The sequence below is a fragment of the Cetorhinus maximus genome, chromosome 26 (genome assembly GCF_964194155.1).
Source record: "Cetorhinus maximus chromosome 26, sCetMax3.hap1.1, whole genome shotgun sequence".
NCBI classification, from domain to species: Eukaryota; Metazoa; Chordata; class Chondrichthyes; order Lamniformes; family Cetorhinidae; genus Cetorhinus; species Cetorhinus maximus.
Window position 1 is genome coordinate 8,243,406 of NC_135904.1, and position 16,840 is coordinate 8,260,245.

Genomic DNA, 16,840 nt, shown 5'->3' on the forward strand with positions numbered 1-16,840 from the left:
ACCAGCTTTGAGTTTATCCAATTTTATTAACTGAATTTAAATTGCACCAGCTGCTGTGGGGATATTTGAACCCATGGCCCTGGAGCATGGGCCCCTGGATTACTAGCCCAGTGACATTACCCCAACACCATGGATAAAGAAGACTTTCATCGCTAATAGAGCCATTATGGCATTGAAGGAGGCCATTCAGCTCATCTGTGGCAGCTTCTCAAATTTCTGTGCCTGCCTATCTTTCTTGTGACTAACCCTTTCTGCAATGAAAAGGCATTCACCAGGCTGGGCCATGGGCCTAAGACAGAGTCATCTGGCTTTGTCCGTAGTGCAGAAAGTTTCTGGGAGGATGGGAGAAGTTTATATTGAATATGCTCATCAGATATTGGCACAGTTCTCCCTTCCTATCTCTGGCTAAATGTCATTCTTAGAAGCTGAACAGAGTACATCACTTTTTTTTGATAAGAGAAGATTTGGCTTGTGGATCTTTTTGATGCTGAGTATTATGGCCCTACAGGTGGGAACTGCTGACAGGATTTAGTATCTGGAGCTCAAAGGTGTGATGCAGCAACTGAGGACATCTTGAAAGAACAAATAAGTTATCTTCATGGCATTAAGGCCCATTAAATGGAATGAGTTTTATTGTTTGAGAAAACCTTTGTAACCAGTTAAGACTCTTGATATTCCAGCAAACGGATGTTATTTAATCGGGTTACATGGGAGTTTTGTTCAATTTGTCCCTCGATCGGTGGCACTGTTAGCCACCACTTACCACATCTGCTGAAGGAGAAGTAATACTTCAACTTTCTGAGTATATAAATTTAGAAGTACTTCTTTCTATGTAGTGGTTTCCTCTGTTGAGGGAAGTTTCTAAATTGACACCGGATCTATTTCCTTGCACCTGATGTGGGCTGAATGGGGGCGACTTGTATGCAGCTTGATTTGTATAATCCCGGTCAGTCTCATGGATGGTACCTGTCAGGCTATTTGTAAGGCAGCTATCTGTGCCAGCTCACTACTTTAAACGTGCATCCAGCAGCACATCCCTTTGGCTGTTTGCAGCAGGCAGAGTACTGACCCTGCTCAACCAACCCGTGCTTGCAAAACTCCTTTAACGTTAGACATTATGTTCTGTGGTTGGACAGCACTTGCTGAACAATCCCAAACGCGCTAAGAATTACACTAACAACCAAATCTAAGATTATCAGTTGGGCTTGCAATGTGGCTCACTTCTGCTTGTTAGAAACTACATTTATTCATATGCAGGGCCCAGCCCCTGTAGGCAAAAGAACATGTCCAGGCATTGCACCATTTTTGGAATTTAAACAGAAGCGTTCTGGGTAGGAGATTGGGAGAACAGTCGTTCCCTGGCAATGCCTTGACCAATCAAAAAGTCCCCTTGCCAACCAATCAGCAGCCCCTTCTCATGCAGTATAAATTGTTGCTCCCTTTGAAATTTGGCATTCTTGCATCTGTCCTGATGAGTGCAAGATGGAAAGCTTTAACAGCATGTCTCTCTTTTTTTCCCCCAGCAATAAACATATATTTCTTCATGACTGTTCAGGGCAATGAGAAAAAAATTGACAGTGGCGCTCCCAACTTGAATCCTCAGAATTCTGCTGTTACAGACTGTATTTGAATGGTGTTTTGACGTAGTAGATTGTGCCCATCCTCATTCTTTGTAAAACAGCTTCATTATAAGAAGATCCAAACTGCTGCATATGGTGGATCTGATGCTCTCCTTGTCCCTGCTTGAGTCTCTTGTTGCCTGACAGTGATTTAATTGAGGATGGTAGTTAATGATGACCCGAAATTGAAGAGACGGGCAGTTGCATCTGATGTGAGCTTTTAATATTTCTCAGCATGCCAACATGTCCACAGTTGCCCACACTGTCGCTGGGTCAAAATCCTGGAGCCCACTCCCCTAACCGCACTGTGGGTGTACCTACACCACAGGGACTGCAGCGGTTCAGGAAGGCAGCTCACCACCACCTTCTCAAGGACTATTGGGGATGGGCAATAAATGCTGGCCTAGCCAACGAAGCCAACGGCCTGTAAATGTATTTAAAAAAACTACCTCCTTATCTATCTCTTTCCCCACCTTCCTCTGCTGCTGCTGTTCCTGTGTTGAACAAAGTTGTCTCAACTAAAAAAATGTAATAATTAGAAAAAAGAAATTCAACTCATTGACGCAGTTATTTTTCTGTAACTCAAAGCCAGTTTCTAACCAGTCACTCTCCCTCCCATAGTTAGAGCATGGTTGAACAAATTGTTTTTAAGTTGTGCTCCAGAGCAATAAAGCAGTCATCTGATGAAATTCATGACTGCACTAGTAACCAACTGCCCTATTGGTGAAGTTTTCACCTGTATTTCTGTGGGTTTTGCAAGAGGATTACTGGAAGTCTGCAAGAGCATCTAGTCCCAGCATGTTTGGCCAGGCAGAGCCTGACCAGAACATTTAAAATTCTGTTGACTTGCTAGCACGCGCGAGCAGGTGCAAAAGGACAGTTCCAGTGTACAAATGTTTGAAAACTGCCATCTAGCAGTGAGGCCTCCTGTGCTGTTTTATGTGGGCAGTTGCATCAGTGAAGGCTGCAAAAATCTGTTCTTGCAGGGCATCTGTCTAGTTTGTTTTGCATCTTGTCTCCCCAGGTGAAAGAGCTTGTTCTCGACAACTGTCGTTCAAATGAAGGCAAAATTGAGGGGCTCTCAGATGAGTTTGAAGAATTGGAATTCCTTAGCACGATCAACGTAGGCTTATTGTCAGTCGCGAACCTACCAAAGTTAAACAAGCTAAAGAAGGTAGGTAAAAAGCCTTCTGGCTGCTTTTGATGCCCCCTGTGCTTGCCAGTAGTGCCACATTAAGTAGCTGCATGATTCTGGGGTGAAATAATATCGGGTGGGGTTTTAAAAAAAAAAAGCCATTTGACTGAAATCTGAGGCAAGAGTTGACCACTGTCAATGTGCATTACTGATCACTTGACATCTACACAGGAAGCTTCTTGGGCAGTTGCTCAGTAAATAGTCCTGCTTGTAACTGATGTGTAGATTTGTTGGTGGAAGTGGCTCCATGGTGCACAAACTTGTTTATTTGACATTCTAACACTGTTGGCTCTTCAACCCTAATTTTGAGCTCTCCTTAAATTTTAGCTTGGCAGTTAATAAATTAATCTGGCATTCCAAGAACGTTAATGGCTGCTATTGGGTTGAGTTCATTGGTCAACAGAGTCTTAACAATTATGTTTCTAGCTGTTCTTTATAAGATGACAGCTGTCCACCTGCAGTGTTTTTCCACATTGCCCTAATTCTTGTATCAAAGAACTTGCCATGTTGTTCTATTCAATTTCTCTTTCTGTTTGTGGCTAGAAGTAGTGGGTGGCATCATAGACTTGATGACCTTCCTCCACCTTCATTTGGTGTAGAACCTGCCCCCACTGGCAGTGGATTAAAACTTTGGTATTAATTCAGGAAAAGCTTGGCAAAGGAATACTTAATACCCTGCTTGTCAAAGTGAAGGGAGGTCCATGATTGAATGTTGAATGATTGAACGTGTTAGCAGTCGTTCTGGGAAGGTTCGCTCGACTCAATCCTGAGATTGGGGGCTTACTTATGAGGAAAAGTTGGATAGGTTGGGCCTGTATCTATTGGAGTTGAGAAGATAGAGAGGTGATCTTATTGAAACGCATATGATCCTGAGGAGACTTGACAGGGTGGATGCTGAAAGGATGTTTTCCCCTTGTGGGAGAAACTAGAACAGTTTTTAAAATAAAGGAGTCTCCCATTTAAGACGAAGATTAGAAGAATTTTTTTCCCTGAGGGTTGTGAATATTTGGAACTCTTTCCCCAAAGACTGGTGGGGGCAGGGTCAATGAATATTTTTAAGGCAGAGGTAGATAAATTCTTGACTATCAAAGGAGTCAAAGGTTATCAGGGCAGGTGGGAATGAGAAGTTGAAGCCACAATCCATTCAGCCATGATCTTATTGAATGGCAGAGCAGGCTTGAGGGGCCGAATGGCCTATTCCTAGTCTGTGCGTATGAATACATGGACTCTACTTGATGGACTGAGTGCTGCTTTTCTTACTCCCAGGTTAAAAAAAATTACACTGATTTCTAGTTTACATCAATGCTAACGGTGCAATGTTTAATATATTTACTTATAGCTTGAGCTAAGCGATAACAGAATCTCAGGCGGGCTAGAAGTGTTGGCAGAAAAATGTCCGAACCTCACACATCTCAACCTCAGCGGCAACAAAATCAAAGATCTCAGTACAATAGAACCTCTGGTGAGTACCTTGCGCCTGAAGTCTTGAGTCATGGTTGATCTCAGCATGAAGTATTATCCACCCAGAACTGGGTGTGAGTGTAGATATTGATAAAGCTATAAACAGTGATGTGCGGAGAATCTGCTTTCACAATAAATCCCAACTGGGTGAAGGCCATGCGCTTGGTAAATTTCTTCTTTCTCCATCTGCTAATTCTCACTGGGTGTTCCTCTGATTTATAAATCCGCTTATCACTTCTAAGTCATTTACCTGGTGGGATTTATTTCAAAAAGTGACATTGAGTTTTAAGGAAAGAGCAAAAGTTCAAAAAATTAAGACCATTTATTGAAGATGAAGCCTGTTACAAAAATTTGAGTAATGGACTCTTAAAAAAGAAAATCCTATTTGTATCCAATTCCACCTTTTTGGATCACGTTACAAAGGTGCTGATTGAACGCAATTCCTCAAATTGATGGGCAGGTGTTTGGGATTTTAAAATTTGTAATCGTTATTAACCTTGTGTTGCTTCAGAAGCCAACTATATAATGTTAACTCAGTTCCCCGGCAAAGTTGGCTCCAGTGAACCTTTTTAAGCCCATAAACTCCTGCAAAGTTGCCTCCATTGGAAGGAACCTGCTATCTGGTGGCTCCAGTGTATAACTCAGGAATAAAATCAATGGAGGAAAAGACACAGCTCGACATTGGTTAATGAGGGAATGATGGCGTGGTGGGAATGTCACTGGACTAGTAACCCAGAGGCCCAGGCTAATGCTCTGGAGACATGGGTTCAAATCTCACCAAATTCAATCAATAAATCTAGAATATAAAGCTTGTCTCTGTAATGATGACCATGAAACTATCATCAATTGTCATTTTAAAAAAACCATCTGGTTCACTAATGTCCTTTAGGGAAGGAAATCTGCCATCCTTACCTGGTCTGGTCTACATGTGACTCCCAACCCACAGCAATGTGGTTGACTCTTAACTCCCCTCAGAAATGGCCTAGCAAGCCTCTTGGTTAAAGGACAATTGGGGATGGACAACAAATGCTGGAGCAACACCCAGATCCCATGAAAGAATAAAGGGAAAAAAAGAAACATATTTCTTGGAATCATAGAACGGAAGTAGGACATTTGGTCTATTGTCCTTGTGCTGACTCTTTGAAAGTGTTATTCAGTCGGTCCTGGAAATTTGCAAATTTTTCTTCTAATTATACATCCGATTCTCTTGTCGTTATTTGTATGGGATTGTAAGACACTCAAGAATTTGGAAGAAATCTTCAATGGGGTGCACCTAAAGTAATTTTAATCTCCATCTCTGGTAGACTGGCTTTTTGGAGGGTTTGAACTGTCTCTTCTGCCTTGTGATCCAAATTCAAACCTAACACTTTCTGGGTTTTTTTCCCCCCTTCCCTCCCCTTTTTTTCTCTCAGAAAAAGTTGGATAACCTGCGGAGTCTAGACCTTTTCAATTGCGAGGTAACAAACTTAAACGATTACAGAGAAAATGTTTTCAAGTTTCTCCCACAACTGACGTACCTAGATGGATACGATCGTGAAGACAAAGAAGCACCAGACTCGGACACTGAAGCATATGTAGAGGGGCTAGACGACGACGAGGAGGAGGAAGATGGTACTTTATCAGATTTTTGTGATTAGGCTCCTCCTGTCTTTCTCCCTTCTTCAATGTTATAGCTGTTGCTGTGCAAACTTACCCCAGTATTGTCCATAAGGTATTGACTTGTGATCTGGTGTGGCTCCATTCACTGACCATTAGGAACCTGGTGGGAAAGAGGATAGCAGCAGATGAGTGAGTCTGTCCTCTCCACTATCAGATTTTCCCTCTTTTCCCCCCCACCCTGAATCTCTTGAGAGGTGGAAAGAAGCCATCAGCCAATCACAACAGGGGGTGGGGGGGGTGAGAAATAATACTGGGAAGTTTCGCTTTGACCCTGAAGGCAGTCAAAAAAAAAAGCTCCAAGAGATCAACGTAACTGTCCCCTTAAAGCCTTTTATATTTCATCTTCACATGAGCTTGGACCGTCTTGAGTGTGCCCACCCAGTTATTATAACCTGGGCTAGTTTACCACAACAATCTGATTTCTCCTTGTACTGTTTGAAGAAAGGGTGAGTGAGAGCAAAGTTGGGAAGTGTCGGCAGTTGCCTCTAAAGACTTGACAGTAAGAACCTCCAGGGAAGCAGGTTTGATTTATAAGGTAGCAGAATGATATGTATAGGCTGCACTCCAACTTAACCTGCAAATTGGCTGCAATTTTCTAAAGCAAATGAAGTTAATAGAGTAACGTGTGGGTTTTTGTAAGAAATTCTGTTACCCTAGACTATAACATCAAGGGCCACACGTGCCACATCACCCAGCAGCATCTGATTATGATTATAGTAGGCTGGCCTCCCCTGTGACCCCAGTGTTTTGGTATTCCATCCTGTTTCCACAGCAACCGTTGAAACATGGAACCTAACGCTGAATACAACACGACCCCGTCGGCTAATTCTCAAACTGCTCCACTTGTCAGCTCCGCCCCCAAAAGGTCAAACAGATGGCACCGAGGTTTTGGCTGCTGTCCAACTCAGCACATCTGAAGGTGACTGTTCACCATTTGCCAAGCATGACTTTTTTTCCTGGGTTCATCACGTGGAAATCTATCAATTCAATTACTGAACGTTTAGCGCAGTCGTATCAATCTTCCCCCTGTCTCCTAAATGCACTAACCCATTTATTTAAAATGGGTTAATACCCAGAGTAAAATAGAGAAACTTGATACAGGCCCATTAACATTATTGAAGACGGGCAGTCACGTCTAGTCTGTATTGTAATTTGAGGTTTTGCTTCCAACACTTCGGGGGTTTAATTCTGACTGGTTGTGCCCCAGTTAATTTGCTTGTCTAAAATTCCTTTGTGTGCTATTTTAACAGTTATTAAATGGGTTAGTGACTGCAGTGTGTAGATGTATTAACCAGTGTGCCATCAGACCAAATTAAATCCTCCATATTTCATAAAAGCATACTGTTTTAAAGATTCCTAATCAATAGGGAAATCTAGGCTTTCAAATAATCTCCAGGAATTGAGAGGGGAAGAGACAGAAAAGCTGAACTGTGCCGAACAAGTGTTAAACTTTATCAGATGTCACACAAATGGAAAAAAATTATCAGAAGTTACCTAGAAATCTCCTTATCCTATTGCAGCTGTAATACTTGTATGAATTATGTTCCCATCCTTCCTTTATTAGCTATACTAATCTAATTTTACAAATTAAAAGAAATAAACTCCAAATCCTGGAAATAATAATAAAGCTGCTGTGACTGCACGATTGCCCCCAGGGAAAGGGATGGGTATGTAACCTGAGTATTGCTCGACAGGTTGTGTGCATTTCCAGCATTTTTCTTTGTTTTTCTTGCAGAATAAATACCACACACCAAACGCATAAAGTTTGTGAAATTAAGTTTGTAGTGGTTGCAGAAGCAGATTTTTTTTCACTTGAGAGTTGGTGAACATTGTGTGTTCTCACACTTACTGAACATTTAGCACCTAGCAATTTTGGGACCAATGAATCAAGTCCTGCATGAGCAGCGGAAGTGTTAAATTACACACTTCCCCCAGCTTTTGTGTTAATGTCTGTGGGGGTTGACCAGCATGTATCTGCATGTAGACGTACAGAATCATCCTGCCAACTGAATACTTTATAATGCTGCATTCAAATGAAAAATTTTAACCTGGGACAACTTTATTAAAATTGAAGCATGAACTGTAGAGTCAAGTCAACGACCAGCTACAATATCGTCAAATCCTGCACTAGTTTTCCAGCTCTGCAGTGTCCTCAGTCTGGTGATGAGACGGTCATTCCTCTAATTGTTCATTGGTCATGCATTCGCTATCGTTAGTCTCTGTTCATTTTGAACTTCCTTTCTGTTGAGCTAAAGTGGAAGCAAAGTCGGGCAGCGTTTTTGTATTTAAATTGTAACCCCATCCATTTTATACCGAAGAACGAAACCTATCTCTGATCTGCAGTGTCAAATTCTCGTGTCTGGGCCATTGCAGTGTCTTGGAGGAACCCTGTGCATGCCCTACTGGCTGCATTGAGGGTTGTTCCCTGGAGATGACCTATTTGGAGAAAATGGGCTGCACTCCCATAGAAGGGGGAGGGGGAAAGTCTGTTGTGTTTATTTCTTCACTCTCCAACCCCTTAAGGCCTTGATCGTATAAAAGAATAGCCTTTTTTTCCCCCTATTTTCTCATGGGATGCAATGATCATTGGCAAGGCCAGCTTTTATTAGCTGTCCCTAACTGCCCTCGAAGGTGATGGTGAGCCACGTAATCCTGTTAGGGAGGGAGTTTCAGGATTTTGACCCAGTAACAGTGATTATAGTTCCAAGTCAGGGTGGTGTGTGATTTGGAGGGTAACTTGCAAGCGTTGGTGTTCCCTTGCACTTGCTGCCCTTGTTCTTCTAGGTGGTAGAGGCTGTGGGTGTGGGAGGTGATGTCAAAGGAGGCTTGACGAGTTGCTGCAGAGAATCTTGTAAACGGCGCTGACTTAATATTGAGCTCTGTCCAAGAGTAGCAACATCAGGACTGCGGGATGCAGCCTGATATATGTGCACAAACTCAGCCGTCTCCAGTCGTATTTTAGGCTAGTTGTGGCAACTAATACCCACTTGAGGAAAATAACCTAGCGCTATAGATTAATATTCTTGTGAAAGTTGTCTTGCACTTAAACGCAGCTCTAAAATATTTGTCTGTGGCTATGTAACTGAAACCAGTTGTTGAGATAGTCATAGTTCTAGCTGATGTGCGAGTGGTGTCGTATTGGATGTCTTTCAGTTGTGCTCCATTTATTTCTTTCTTCTACCTTTCTTAAGTACATTTTGTAGGGAAGGGATGAGAGACTGAGAAACAATATTGTTGCCTGTTTCAAGTGATGTGTTTATGGGCAATTTCTTTTCAAAATCTGCCTCCTGTGTGGACTTGTTTAGCCACTCGTTAGGTCATTATCAATAATTCATGGTGGCATAGTGGATTCTGGAGAACCAGCTGCTTGACCCAGTTTTAAGGATATACTACATAGTCCCAATTCTCTCAACATTACATTCATGACAGTTTAGATCATGTATGTGCATTTTAAATTGCCCACATTCTAAAGATATTTGGATGCTGTTATTATAACCTCCATTAAGGATGTAATGTATAATTTAGAGAGCATTGATTTCCTTTCATGTTGTCTTGCATTGATTTAATTATTTATTTTAAATGTACAGAAGTTGACGAAGAGGAGGAATATGATGCAGTTCAGTGTGAAGAGGATGAAGATGATGAAGGGGAGGAGGAAGAGGAAGATGAAGATGAAGAGGAGGAAGATGGGGAAGAGGAAGAAGAAGCCCTCAGTGTAGAGGAAGAGGTATGATAAAAGGCCCCTACAATAACATAGTGAATCAGTGACTGGCATTTGAAAAAGTACCTCATTGATGCTAAACTCCTTTGAGACATCTTGAAGATGTGATAAGGTGCTATGTAAATGCACTGCCTAACTTTTAGTTTGAATTGGGTTATGTTCATTTTCCTGTTGAGCTGCAATTTTGGATCAGCAGTACAAATTTAGTCAAGTTGAATTGGCACATGAAGCAGTACAGCCCTTCACTACGCACCATAACTGAGGGGATCTTCTCCCAGTGGGTTAATCACATACCCACTATATTCAGCAGTGTGCCTGCTATTGTCAGTTTTCAGTATGGTAGTGAGGGAGTGCTACATCGTCAGATGAAACTTCAAACTGAAGCCCCGTCTGTCCCTTTGGGTGAATGTTAAGACCATAAGTCATAGGAGCAGAAGTAGGCCATTCGGCCCATCAAGTCTGCTCTGCCATTCAATGAGATCATGGCTGATCTGATAATCCTCAACTCCACTTTCCTGCCTTTTCCCCTAAACCCTTGATTGCCTTACTGATTAAAATTCTGTCTATCTCAACCTTGGATGTACTTAACGACCCAGCAAGTACAGCCCTCTGCAGTAAAGAATTCCACAGATTCACCACCTTCTGAGAGAAGAAATTCCTCCTCATCTCTGTCTTAAATGGGTGACCCTCTGGTCCTAGACTCTCCCACAAGGGGAAACAACCTCTCAGCATCTACCCTATCAAGCCCCTTAAGAATCTTATGTTTCAGTAATGTTGCCTCTCAATTCTTCTAAACTCCAATGAGTACAGGCCCAACCTACTCAACCTCTCCTCATAAGAAAATCCCTCCATACCCGGGATCAACCTAGTGAACCTTCTCTGGACTGCCTCCAATGCCGGTATATCTTTCCTTGGATAAGGGGACCAAAACTCTTCAGTGTTCTAGGCGTGGTCTAACTAGTGCCTTGTATAGTTTTAGCAAGACTTCCCTATTTTTATACTCCATTCCCTTTGAAATTAAAAGTCCAACATTCTATTTGCCTTCCCTATTACCTGCTGAACTTGTATGTTAGCTTTTTGTGATTCATGCATGAGGAACCCCAAATCCCTCTGTGCCGCAGCCTTCTGCAGACTTTCTCCATTTAAATAATGTTCAGCTCCTCTTCTCCTGCCAAAAGTGCACAGCCTCACATTTTCCTGCATTATATTCCATCTGCCAAGTTTTTGCCCACTTGCTGAACCTGTCTATATCCCTCTGTAGACTTTGTGTCATCCTCGCCACTTGCCCTCCCACCTATTTTTGTAAAAGATTCCATGGCACTGTTTCAAAGGGCAGGGATGTTCGTCCCGATTTCTTGGCCGATATCTATCCCTCAAATCTCAATCACTTTTTTTTTAAAAAAGAAAACAGACTATCTGGTTATTATCTCATTGCTGTTTATGGGAGCTTGCTGTGTGAAAATGGACTGGCTGCCGGACTTCCTATTTAATTAACAACAGTGACTACACTTCAACAGCACTTCATTTGCTGTAAAGTGCCTTGGGCACTTCCAAGAAAGCACTCATAGAACTTGTATAAATGCAAGTTCTGCTTTCCATTTGCAGATTTTGAGTAATTAGATAGGCCGACCTAATTGCTAGGGTGGGGAAGGCTCCTGACCACTGGTTCTGAGCGTCCTGTGTAAAGTAAACTCAACAACTTGCATTTATATGGCACCTTTTTAACATAGTAAAATGCCCGAAGGTGCTTCACAAGTCAAAAAACTGAACCACTAGAAAACTATTAGTCCAGGAAAGCCGCAACCCTGTCTTGGAAGCTAACTGACTTTCAGCTCTAATGTTCTGAAATTGTACAAATTCAGTCACAATGAGTTTCATTTTTTAAAATGTGCGCACCAAACCAGGAGGTTTCAACTATTGTGTGCTCTCACCACTCCATAGGCATCTCAATCTTCAGCAGCTGTTATGCCAACTCACACTGAAACTCCTTTCATCATAGAATGTAACTTCCTCCCCTTCAGAGGCTTCTCTTTTTTTCTCTCCCCGCCCTCCCCGACCCCATAAGATGTCCTCTCTCCTAAATTCTGGTTTTCTTCCTCCTTTCTTTTCTTTCTTTCTTTCCCCCCCCCCCCCCCCCCCCAGCCCCCTACAATCTCACTACTTTTCCCAAATCCTCTGAAGTAACTTGGGAGAGTTTAACTAGGTTAAAGGTGCTACCTGAGTGCATTTACTTGCTGAACACTGCCCCCCCACCCCACTTCTGAAAGTATGGAAAAATCCCCAAATAATTATATGTGTATGTCCTGTAATCTAACTTGGCCAAACAGATTTTTGGGGACAGTGGTCAGTGTAGTTTAAATGGACATGTCTTTATCAGATTGGCAACCAAAAATCATCTCTAGATATTCTGATAATCTGAATCTTGGAGAGGTGGTACAGAGGGAGTGTGCTTTGCAGAGGATGAACAATACGTGCTTTTAGTTTTTTGTTTGTATATTTAAAAGCGCACACAGGAGGGGAGCTAAGTGGTTCAGTCCACAAGACACTGGCCTTTCACCTTTTGAGACCAACCTGTAACTTGCACTAGTAGGGAGCGGGCTTCTATCCACTGGTCCTGAACATCCAATGTAAAAATTAACTCAACAACAGCTTGCGTTGACGTAGCACCTTTTTTAAATAAATGCCCCAAGGCACTTCACAAGAGTATAATCAAACAGAATTTGAAACCAAGCCACATAAGGCGATAATAGGGCAGGTGACCAAAAGTTTGGTGAAGAGGCAGTGTTTAAGAAGTGTCTTGCAGGAGGAGAGTGAGAGGCAGAGAGGTTTAGGCAGGGAATTCCAGAGTTCTGGCAGTTGAAGATTCGGCCACCATTAATGGAGCTGTTAAAGTTGTGGAATGTGCAAGAGGCCAGATTAGGAGGAGCAACGGCTGGGGTCCTCCGCGAAAGGTGGAGCATGACTATTCTGACTGGCAAAGCACATTCATTTGATTACAATCTTAACTGAACTGTTTCCATTAATATTACAGCATTGGATTTTTTTTTTTTTTTTAACCATTTCTAGAGAAACATGAGAAATTCTCAAGAATGGGTTGAGTCCAGGTTCGCTTTGCATTGCATTTCAGTGATAATTGTAAAGTTGTGTGTAGTGAAAGATATTGGTTGGTAATAAAGGCTTAGCGTTTCATAAGCTGTTTGTTTACTGTGATGCTGTACTGGATGAAGTGATTCCAGACTCATTTGGTACAGACTGGAATCTCGTGAGAGGGTGGAAATTGTTCTTTGTGGTATGTAAATATGGTGCTTGTTTGGTTTGAAAGCTGTGGCAAAGGAATGATGGCCTGAAAAATTAGTTCCCTAGGAAAAGATATGCATTTGTAGTGTCCTCTCAAGTCCCTCAAATATTTCAATGTTTCAGGGATATTGAATTGCACTCGCTGCCCTGGGACAAACAGTAGCCATTTTGTGCACAGCAAGGAAAAATCCTCTTCACTCTGGGAGAACTAGCTGTTTGCCCTAGAATCCTTTATACTCACCTGAACTACTGGAATGTGGAGCCGTATGCCTCAAATTAAATCTCGCCCAAAGGATTGCACCTCTGGAAATGCAACATTTCCCTTCAGCCTAGCTCACCGTTTAGAGGCCAGCCCTAAGCTCTGGAATTCCCTCCTTAAACCCCTCTACCTCGTGCTGTATAAGACACTCCTTAAAACCTGCCTTCTAATCATCTGTTTGTATATCACGTTATGTGGCTCAGTCTCATGTTTTGTTTGATAATGCTCCTGTGAAGTGCCTGGGTATGCTTTGCTGTGTTAAAGGCACTATGTAAATGCAACTTGTTGCGTGCTTAAGCCCAGGAATGGGGCTTGATCATAAAGCCTTGCAACCGGTGAGAATGGTGCCAATTTCGGGTCATGTTGAGCAGTGTGTTTATGGTACGTTGTTACTACTCAGTAACAGAGGGCTGTCCTGATATTATAGGAGGATGAGGAAGAGGATTTCAATGATGGTGAACTAGAGGAAGAGGAGGAGGAGGATGAACAATCAGGTGAGTATCAGGGGCTCCTGATTTGTGCCTTTTGATGGTTGTGGTTGGGCGTTGCTAGGCTGATGAGGCTTTGAGATCGGAGTTTCCTCGTCAGTATATTCTAATGTTGGACATATATGTTTTTAATACACCAACCGAATCCTGCCTTGTGCTCCTGAAGTGGATTTACTAAAATCGGAATTGCCTCATTCATGGTAGGATTTCATGGGGTATAACCTGAGCTGCTAGTTTTGAAGTATTTATTACTTGAGAATCTGGCTTCGTAACTGGATCATATTTCATGGTTTCATCAGACCCTCAAACCAGAGGTCTCGGGTATACTTTTTTTTTCAACCATAATTCTTTCTCTGGGACATATCTAATGCCTTCTCTGGGACACATCTAATGCCCTAGATCCATTTATCTCCAGGCTAGTTAAATGTGGAGGTTGGAGGAGGTGATATTTGCTGCCTGGATGAGTGCAGCTCCCAAAACACTCGAGAAGCTTGACACCATCCAAGACAAAGCAGCCCACTTGATTGGCACCCCTTCCATAAACATTTGCTGTCTCCACCACCGACGCACAGTGGCAGCAGTGTGTACCATCTACAAGATGCACTACAGAAACTTACCACGGCTCCTTAGACAGCCTCTTCCAAACCCACAACCACTACTATCTAGAAGGGCAAAGGCAGCAGATGCATGGGAACACCATCACCTGGAAGTTCCCCTCCAAGCTATTCACCATCCTGACTTGGAAATATATCGCCCTTCCTTCACTGTCATAGGGTTAAAATCCTGGAACTGTTTCCCTAACTGCACTGTGGGTGTACCTACACCATATGGACTGCTGCGGTTCAAGAAGGCAGCTCACCACCACCTTCAAGGGTCATTAGGGATGGGCAATAAATGCTGGCTTAGCCAGTGACGCCCACATCCGTAAATGAACTTTTTAAAAAAAAAACATGGAGATCGGTTGTATGGCGTGTCCAGTAAACTTTGGACTTTGTTCTTGGCTCTGGCATAATGTCGTCTTGTTTTCTCTTCCCCACCTCCCCCCCCCCCCCCTTTCAAAATAGGAGTCAAAGGACAGAAGAGGAAACGAGAGCCTGAAGATGAAGGCGAGGAAGATGATTAAATAAGTTTCAGATGTTAACCTACTGTGATTGTTTTTACCTGTTTTCTCTCCCCCTGCCCCAAATTCCGCACCCCCACCCCCCCCCCCCCCATGTTGCTATGGGAACGATGAGTTGGAAGAAATCTCCCGTTACTGCTGCTCTGGGATGTTCAATTTTGTTGGGTTTTTTTTTTTAGCTGTTGTGAATTTGGATGAGTTACAAATGTGGGTGAGGCCCAAAACTGTGTAACATCATCTCCTTTTTAAAAAGAAAAAAAATGGTGGGTGGGTGGCTGGAGCAGCGATGATAAACCCAACCCAAATCATTTCCACAGCAACATATACCAAATAGCATATTCTAAAGAAAACAAAAAAGAGGGTGTGCTTGTATTGTGCAGAAAATGGCTGCCAGTTTTGGAAACTGAAGCTGATTTTTTTTTAATTCCCCTTCTCACACCCTGCCCCATTTCCCACCCCCCACCGGCCCCCATTCCCGGCTTTCGTAGGTGTGAGTAAAGTTTTCTGTAAATAGTGACCAAAACTCACTTGTTCTTTTCCACCATTTCCCTCCCCCGGCCCCCATTCATAGCCCAAATTCTGAAAATGGCACCCATTTGAGTAATAGTCCTAATCGATGATTGATAGTGTAATAAAACACAGTTGTAATAAAAAAAATTTAAGTTTCAACTCTGTTTCCCGGCACCCGTGTACTACTTTTTGGTCTGTAAAATATAATCTGAATACCATGGAGGGGAAGAAATACCTGCATTTATTTCCCCCTTGTGCTGTACACTTTGATGAATTTTTTTACAAGCCTCATTATGCAGAAGAATAGACATAGCGTGTAGTGTTGAATGGGCATGTTTTCATACATTCGAGGGCATCATACTAATGCAGAATTGTATTTTCTTATCTTGGTGAAGTCAGTAAAATTGACTTGGGGTGGGAAAAAAAAATGCCTAGTGAATGTACAGAGTTTTACTTTCATATCCGGGGTGACTGTATTCCTAGTCGATATTTCATCTGTACAAAAGATCACCGCAGTTTTTTCTCAGCAAAGCCAAACCTTTAGTTTTGTGTCTGTTTTTTTGTCATTCAACAGTTTCAATAAATCCTTTTTTTTATATACAATTTTTGTGACTTCTTAACAGAGTTAACAATCTGGAATGCATTGTCTGAAAAGGATGGTGAAAGCAGATTCAGTGGTAGCTTCCAAAAGGGAATTGGACAAATGCTTGGAATGCAGAAAGAGATGGGGGGAGGGGGGGCTTTGACTAATGGAAAGAGTCAACATGGGTGTGCACAGTGGGTCAAATAGTGTCCTCCTTGGTTATATGCTTCAATGATACTGCACCAGTGACCTTTACCAACATTGGGGCACTGCAGCCTGAGCCAAGTTACCAGATATGGGGCCGTTACTGTGAACGTCAGCTAGATTTGAGTCCCAAACTCTTCGTTCAGAAGCCCTACAGCTATCAGTCTTCAATTCCATCTGGGGCACCCAATTCCCCCACCTCCTCCAACGCTTGATCTTCCGACATAAAGGTGCTCAATACTCGTGCAACATAATTACTCATGATCGTACAAGCCTTTGTAATTGAACATCAAAAGTGCAAGGGATAGTAATGGGAGCAGCAATTCTAGATTTAGACATTATTGCTCTGTTTCAGGCACTGACTTTGCAAATGGAATGGATGCCTACTTCTAGGTGATTGAAACTGATGATTTCATTGAGGAAGTTGAGATCCGGAAATTAAGTTGGCAGTCTCGTTTGAGGGGCTAAGGCTTGCATGGCCTGCAACGGTTCAAGAAGGCAGCTCGCCGCCATCTTCAAGGGGCAATTAGGGATGGCAAAAATGCTGGCCTAGCCAGCGATGCCCACAAATTCTTTTTTTTTAAAAAGGCTTCTCTTGGGCCGGTTAGGTGGTTTTAGGAATTCTGTGAACTGGGACACGGTGACCCTACCCACAATATAAAAGCAGCTTTGACAATATATTGAAGAATGTATATATGAAGTTAAAATGCACATTGTTAATAAC

General features: G+C 42.5%; 1 protein-coding gene across 1 annotated transcript in view; it reads left to right on the top strand.

The window, feature by feature from the left end:
- The window catches only part of anp32a (acidic (leucine-rich) nuclear phosphoprotein 32 family, member A), a 35,988-nt gene extending 20,064 nt beyond the window's left edge, over nt 1-15,924 (top strand). The window contains exons 2-7 of the mRNA XM_078530059.1: nt 2,644-2,793; nt 4,154-4,276; nt 5,688-5,886; nt 9,522-9,661; nt 13,639-13,705; nt 14,764-15,924. Of these exons, the coding sequence (XP_078386185.1) occupies nt 2,644-2,793; nt 4,154-4,276; nt 5,688-5,886; nt 9,522-9,661; nt 13,639-13,705; nt 14,764-14,822 (738 nt within the window). The 3' untranslated portion in view covers nt 14,823-15,924. The remainder of the gene's footprint in view (nt 1-2,643; nt 2,794-4,153; nt 4,277-5,687; nt 5,887-9,521; nt 9,662-13,638; nt 13,706-14,763) is intronic.
- Nucleotides 15,925-16,840: the final 916 nt, after the last annotated feature.